The sequence below is a fragment of the Triticum dicoccoides genome, chromosome 2A (genome assembly GCF_002162155.2).
Source record: "Triticum dicoccoides isolate Atlit2015 ecotype Zavitan chromosome 2A, WEW_v2.0, whole genome shotgun sequence".
NCBI lineage: Eukaryota > Viridiplantae > Streptophyta > Magnoliopsida > Poales > Poaceae > Triticum > Triticum dicoccoides.
Window position 1 is genome coordinate 42,317,847 of NC_041382.1, and position 7,891 is coordinate 42,325,737.

The 7,891-nt window shown below is 44.6% G+C and overlaps 1 protein-coding gene across 1 annotated transcript; it reads right to left on the reverse strand.

Moving 5' to 3' along the window:
* Nucleotides 1-1,795: 1,795 nt before the first annotated feature.
* Nucleotides 1,796-7,348, reverse strand: LOC119357539. The gene is made up of 3 exons (XM_037624453.1): nt 7,139-7,348; nt 2,722-2,910; nt 1,796-2,632 (listed from the first exon to the last, which is right to left on the reverse strand). The coding sequence occupies exons 1-3, from the start codon at nt 7,346-7,348 to the stop codon at nt 1,796-1,798; spliced, it is 1,236 nt and encodes a 411-aa protein (XP_037480350.1).
* Nucleotides 7,349-7,891: the final 543 nt, after the last annotated feature.

Here is a 7,891-nt window from a genome sequence, read left to right on the forward strand (position 1 = left end):
GGTGGGGCGCACCAAGGCATGATGGTGGTGGGTGGTGGCGATTGGCGCTATGTGGTGGTGACGACAATGGTATAGGTGCCAAAGTGCACATGGTGGGCGGTGGGGTGCCAGGGGCACGGTGGCGGTAGGCGGTGCCAAAGTCACGTGGGTGGCATGTGATGGTGATAGTGGCACATGGCGGTGGCGGTGAGATGCATAGGGTGGACGGTGGGGCGCACCAGGGCACGATGGTGGTGGGTGGTGGTGATTGGCCAGTCACACGGGTGGCGTCGGTGGACCAGATGCACGGTGGTGTTAAGGGGTGTGCTCGCGGCGGACGTGTCGGTCTACTTGTTAAGCTCCGACGACGACAAAAAGCGCGAGGATCGCGGCGACAATGGAAGATTCAGAGGAAGAGGATGCATCAGCGAAGGAAGATGCAGAGGAGGCCGCTGGTGGTGGCGAGTGGTGTGCCCGCGGTGGATGTTGTGTCGGTCGATTTGTCGAGCTCCGACAACGACAAATAGCACGAGGATCATGGCGGCAATGGGAGATTCGGAGGAAGAGGATGTGTCGGGGAAGGAAGATGAGGAGGAGGCCGATGGTACCGACGAGGTATGCATCCCCTCGTGGGAGGAGGCGGAAAGGGAGTATGAGTGGGCGCTACCCAAGGAGGAGCACCGGGGTGGGATGTAGGGCTCATCGCGCACGTCGTGTTGGAAAGGTCCATCGGCGACGAGCGTGAGATAGTCGAGAATCACCATGACAGCGAGAACAAGAGCTGCTCTTTTAGCGCCGATGACTCGAAGGTACCATGGTGGAGCATCCATGATGCCGATGAGTCGCTCGGGGAAGGCGTATTTGATCTACCTCTCTTCTGATAAGGACAAGCACGTTTATCCCGTTTTTAGCTCTAAATCTACTTCCTCCGTCACGGTTTAGAAGGCGCGCTTGAAAATTCTCTGGGACCTAGGTGGTTATCTATTGGTTATGGGATGGGCTAAAAAATATCATTCACATTACGCATGCATATAGAAATAGTATATTGGAGTACTAATTAGCTACTATAAATAAATGCAATGCGCCCTAAACCTTGTCTATTGTGAAAACGCACGCAAATTTAACTGTGCCTTCTAAACTGTGACGGAGGGAGTATGTTAATTAGGTTGTAGTTAGTTTAAGTACTTGGATATTTAATGTGCACCCTAAAATCTAGCGTAGCGGCATAGGTAGAAATCTAGTTTGGTGCTCGAGAGACCAAATCTGACCACACAACTACTCCCTCTGTTCCGAATTACTTGTCGCAGGTATGGATGTATCTAGATATATTTTAGTTCTAGATACATCCATTTCTGCGACGAGTAATATGGAATTACTTGTCGCAGGTATGGATGTATCTAGATATATTTTAGTTCTAGATACATCCATTTCTACTACGAGTAATATGGAACAGAGGGAGTATGAAGTAGCTGTAGTAATGGACTTTTGTTTGCTGTGACAGAAGTTGCAGAAAGTAAAAAACCATGCAAGTGATAAGCTCTTAAGATGTCGGCAACACCTAATGTTTGCATTGCACTCATCATTCAATGTCTGTTAACACCCAAGTAGTAAAATAAATTTGATCAGCTAGCAGTAGCACACTTCGTCTACCACACACACAGTGAGTCTCACAAACACAGTGGCTCATTAATGAGTACAAGTGGGACACCACAAATGTTGAAGGCACTAGTCGCAATCTCCAAGAAAGCACTATTCGCATTGCTCTTGCCCACGCAAACAGATAGTACTACCACTCCAGTCTTGCCGCAGAACCCACTCAAACTTCCCTGACGTCAACCTCGGGATCCGAGCGAGAACCACCATGTTTCATCATTGTCATGAGTGCATCAATGACATAGTCTGAGTCATAGTTGATCAAGTGAAGCAATTGATCAGTACCAGTTCCCGCGAGCCTTGTCATGGAGGCTGGGTAGTTGGGCAGGTTGCCATCCTCATCTTGCTCATAAACAATGTAGTTTTTGATGCGATTATGTCCTTCCTTTGCTGACAAGGCATTGACTGAACCATTCATCTGATGCACTGCTTTAATCAGTTTGTCATTCCATCCGTGCACCTCATAGTACTTGTACAGCAGGGCAACATATAAAGCAAGGAATGATCTGCCCTTGCTAGACCAATCATGTAAGTGATCCTTCAACTCTTCATGAAGCGGGACTGCATCCCCATTCTCGAAGTTCTGCTCCGCAAACTGCAAGAACACCCCTGAACGTTGACACTCCCCAAATAATATCATAAATGTCTGCAGCACTCTAACTCTATCATATATCCAATCTCCAATACTAGTGCTGTTCTCTGGAGTGAATATTTTCAAGTGACAACTGGTGGGGGTGAAAGCAAGGAGGCATTCCAGTAAGTTCAGAGTTATCCCTTTACCAAGAGTTATCCCCACTTGCTTCGTGTATCCACTGTCCCAACTTAGCTTATTCCCTTCCAGATCAAAGGGAAGGTTTACATCCTTAAAGTAAAACCTTCCACCCGGATTTTCCTTGGTTGGAACAACATAGAATGCGATCAGATAACCGTCACTTTGGCGAAATAGAAGCCACAGCACAACCTTACTGTCCAGCTCAATCTCCACCATGTTGTATGTTTCCTGCAATTCACATTTGCACATCATTTCAACTCCTAGCCACATGTAGGAAAAAGGATAAGAAAAAGAAGAAAAGAATCAGCGAATATTACATTTTCAGAAGGCTGCGTGACTGGAACTCCTTGAATGCTCATTGATCTCACTTTCTTAAAGAGCTTGCGTCTAGCATCCAGAACTTCCTTCAAACCATCATAGTTACTCTGAATGGCGCCACGCTCGTCAATGCTTTGAATATTGCCATCCTGGTCAGTCTTCAGTCTCCATATTACGCTCTTAACATCCTGCAGCAAAGAGGAAGCAACAAGCATTAGTTTCTAAAAATCATTTGCTATGCTTTATCAACTTGCGGACAGAACTCAAGGTCATAAATATATTGCAGTCTAGCATTTGCCTCTATATATATATCCAAAATTCTGAACCTACAGTTAATATGACAACTCTGATACTGCTTGTCAAGTCACAAGATAATGAATTAAAGTGTTGCACTGTTATCTGCTGGTAGGTATAACACATATGCCCAAACATATCGCTTCTACTCCTGCTTTTGCACTTAAGGTGAACAGATTGCACATATGATTCATAAACCAAAGCATACTGCTTCTACTCTACTTATGCACCGAAAAGTTACAGATTGCACAAAGAACTCTTTCATGAAGAATATTACAGCTTGCATTTCATGACAATGAAAAGGGGCAAATGATATTTTGCATGTTTGTTCTCACATTAAGTTATGCAAAAATTAAAATATACGAATGTGTTGTTCATAGTGGTTAAGTTCAACGAATATGTAGTATTCCTGTTAATTCTTAGTTAACTTACAGACCTATGAGAGGCTGTGTATATTAGTTTAAATATATAATTCTAATGATGTCAGAAAGCTGTGAGGCAGTGGTCATCTAACGAGCAGCTGTAAATTAACTTTCTCTTTTGAAAGCCACAACCACAATTAGTTAGCAGCATGTCAAATTGAAAAAAAAAACAAGTGAGAGAGAAGAATGCTTGTGGTCGTCCAACACACGGATTAAGTGATATTTGGCAAGACAGATTTCTTTAGGAATTAGTTCAAATTCGAACAAACATAACTGAGCATTCGAACCCAAATTTCACCCATTCAAACAAGCCCTGAGTGCAGTACCTGTATGCTGAAAGATTCTATTCACTGCTGGCATAGTCTGAATAATTAAGCAATGAAATTGCAAAACACCATACAATTTCAATAGCAACAAGTGAATGATCTAGTGGAAGGATGTGTTTGGTTTGATCCCCAACTAGCCCACCAAAATTTTGGCATGACCAAGACAAGGGCATGACTGAAAATTCGGCAACTCCTTGTTGTTTGGATTATAGCAACTAGTTGATACCCCGCGCGTTGCAGCGGGATATTTTGTTAGAAATCTTTTGAATGTGTATCAAAGAAAAAAGGCAATGATTGAACAAAGTGGCATGATATCAGGCGAGGTGTTTCGTGAAAACATTTTAAACTCTCATGTTCCATGAAATTGTGAGAATTAAATGGCATAACTCAAATTTGATACAGAGCAGGTGGAGAATTTGCAATATACTGTTACCACAGTATGGTTCTGATATTATCTTGGAAAATTATGCCAAGTGAAAAAAGTTAAATTGATTTGAAAATCATACACTAAAAATTAATGTACACACATACGGAAGTACAGAGTTGAAAGCACAATCCATACAATGCAAAGAAGTAACTTAAGGGTTGCATAGTTGAATCGAAAGTGCTGTACACACGATGTTGATGGACAATTTGTGCACGACTTGCTTAAAAGCCACACAGATTAAAGAAATGAGGCAATCCAATGGTCTAGATGACATGTCGTGTCGGAATCGTGCACAAATCTGTCATGTACATAGCACTACTCTTGTTGAATAGAATCTGGAGTCTGTAGCATTTGTTTCATTGCGATTTACGCAAATATTAGTTGTAGCAGAAAGTAGCATTATATGATATCCGCCCAGAGTACAAAAGAAACATGCTTAGTTGAAGCATTGGTCTGGATATTTCTGCAATTTCATCTCAGATTAGTTTTTTTGAAAAACAACTTGACTGGAGATCAGATAAACAATCATTAATAGTAGTACTCCCTTCTCTGAAACAAATTTAACTGCATGCTAGTATATAACGGCCTATCTATCCATCTCTTGTGGGAAAAGAATTCTATTATACCAAATCCAAAAATTGCTAAACACTGTCCCACCACGAACAAAGCAGGAATGCACTTACCTGTCCATAGTACAACCTAAAACATAGTTCCAAAAAATATAGAGGGAGTTCAGGGTAGCAACAAATTAAAGGCAGAGTGGAGAAACTGAATCCTCATGGGAACCAAATGACATCTACTGTTGTTGGCAACATAGGCATCCATGATCCATGGTGATGGAGTCTCCAGCCAAGCTTCTTCATAACAATCATGGCGAAGGCTGGATGGAAAGTAAAGTCAATCAAATCTGTGGCCTCCTCTTACGGCAATAGTTAGCCAAAACACGCAGCGGTGAAAACTGTCATATGGCGAGGAGTGGCCGCGCAACTGGATGAAGGGGTAGCCTGATTGAACGGAAAGAAGACAGAGGATTTATGAGGATCGATGAAGCCCAAGGGAGAGGAACTGAGGGGTCTCGTTGGGAGAGCAATTGCCCAGCGCGTCCTTTTCTGTTGCAAGATTTGATGGAAGAAGATGAAAAGAGAGGGGACTCAGCAGGCGCATGCATCCGGAGGGCTCGTGGCGGCGGCTGGCTGTGCGCCTGCGCCAGAGAAGTAGGCAATCAGGGAGATTTGTTTTTTCTTTCACAGGATATCCTTTGTTTCCCCATGGGCTTCGAATATCTAAGACGGACGTACAATCCATTTAACACTTGGCCCAGCCCAACTCCCTCGTTTGCATCTCATTTAGCCCAGTTTGAGGGTCGTCTTCAACCTTCTGCACATGCACGAACAAACATAGACGCACAACTACTATGAAATCCTATCATATTGGACAATTTAGGCCACGGATTGCGTTAACTTCAAACATAAAATTTGTTATCCTATTAGTCACGAACCCATTCCACCAGAATGCAGAGGATATTGTACAGTAACAAAGGAGATCGAGAAAAGGAGCTTGGCCATAGGGAACGACCGGTCGCACTATCAAGGAACCACCAGAGGGCCACAGTATCGAGGGAACCATGCAAGAGAGCGGAGGAGTCTATCTGGGGACACCATAGTCGGTGCGCTACCACGGCGAGCTAGATAGTCATAGATAAGCCACGGGGATGACCCGTCACAATTGATGAATGTCTGCGCTTTTGTATATCCAGTTCGTTTGGAGGAGAAAGAATGAAGGAGAAGGAACGAAACGTTATTTCACTTAGCGGTGGCAGCTCTCAGTAATTTGGGCCAACTCTTGATCAGACGACTGTAGACGACCGATCTATGATGCATCAATGGCTAGAACAATTCGGGTGACGTGGCTCCATGAGAAGGCAGGAAAATCATCTAGTGGGGTGCCCCTATTTAGATATAGAAGATTGCACCTACTATTTTTTTGGCAACATGTATTAGTTTTTGCTTAGTTTGATTCCTATTCAGCTATCATGTTGCGTTAACAAATGCAGAAACAAATGTTAAACAAAACTTAGTTAACTACAGTGTGGCAAAAGAAACTGAATGAACCTGTAAAAAGTGTGGATCTTTAACACCGATGTCACCATGCACCTAGTTCTACCTATCTCTGAAGACATAGTCGATTATAGGAAAAGTCACAGCTGATTATACGGAAACTGAGACAACTAAATTGACGTGGCTAAACAGGACTAGTTACACTTACATGGCTTCATACATGGAAACTGAACACGCGCTTAATGATCTATTCAAACTATTGCTGGATGAGATGTCACCGCTTATTGCTTCCGTCAACCTTCAACGTGAACTCATGTAGTTAATCTACCTCACTAATTGCTTCAGTGTTTCAGTACAGAATGAGGCCCCACATATGTGAAGCGGGCAAGCTGGTCTGCCAAATATTTGGCGAGTGCTTTAGCGCAAACGGTATGCCCAGGCATTGGCGAAAATTACATGGGAGCATGAGCACTTGCTTTGGCGAACCAAATTTTTGGCATCTATATGCAAGCAAAAGTCAAATCTCACGGACAAGTCACAAAATTGGTATGGCTAGTATTGGTAGTAACCAGACACCTGAAGTCTCACCAAAGATAAAATTTACTTTCAAAGTCAATTATATTGGCGTTGCAACAACTAGCAATCCCTTGCAAGTTCATAAATTCAGTTACTTTCTTGACTGTCCCTAAATACCAGACCGGTCAAATTCGTCAAAACCTGCTTTTTAAGCTAGACGCAGCACAAGCAAGTAGGTATTCGCCCAGATCTACTTTTCAAGTAAATATCCTAGCCGGATGTAGAAAATATCCTATCATTTCACCAGATCTAGAGATACGGAAGAATATTTGGAAGCCGAAGATGGCAGGGGGGATGGATTGGTAGATGCATACCGAAATGCTGGTCTGCTTGCAAGCAATCGACCGCCTCGAGGCCTCCTGAAAAGCCAAATCCTTTTTCTTCTGCACCGCATCCCCCGCCCCACTATTCTGGCTGCTATCAGATGGCCGACTGCTGCTACTGATAGTTGCCTTCGTCCCTCCGCGGCTGCTGGATTCGTTGACCGACGCTCCTCTTTTCTTCCCCCCCTTCCCCCCGGCCATGTGTAGCGCCGCGCCGCGCCTCCCACCGCCCCTTCCTCTTGTGCAAGCGACGAATCTGTGGAGAGAGTATAAGCGGAGGAGCACTTGCGGTGACTGTAAAGTCGACACTTTTCTACTGCCTGCCCGACTAATGCTTCTCAAGAGACGATGGTTTAGGATATCTCCAAGGCCGGCCCTCAAAAGGCCCGCATACATTTGGACCCCCTTGTCCAAATGCGTTGTGCCATTCAATATGGCCCTGTATCGGTCCATCGAGTGATTCAGACGTGTTTTCTTTCATAAACCGAAAACAAACATGGGGCTTTGGGGGCGTCCGGACCACTCCCAAGTCCATGTCTGACCGCTTTGGCCCACCCAAATCGTCCCCCTCGCTCGCGATCGCTTCCCACCTGTAACGGTTAGCGCCGCTCCAGAGCGTTAGTGCCGCATTCATGCTCGGCTAGAGTGTATGTCACCTCTCATTATCGCCGGCATTGAAGCGGCATGTAGGTCGAGAGACAGTCGCCCGCGCTGCTTCCCGGTGCAGGCGACTGCTCCGTGTTC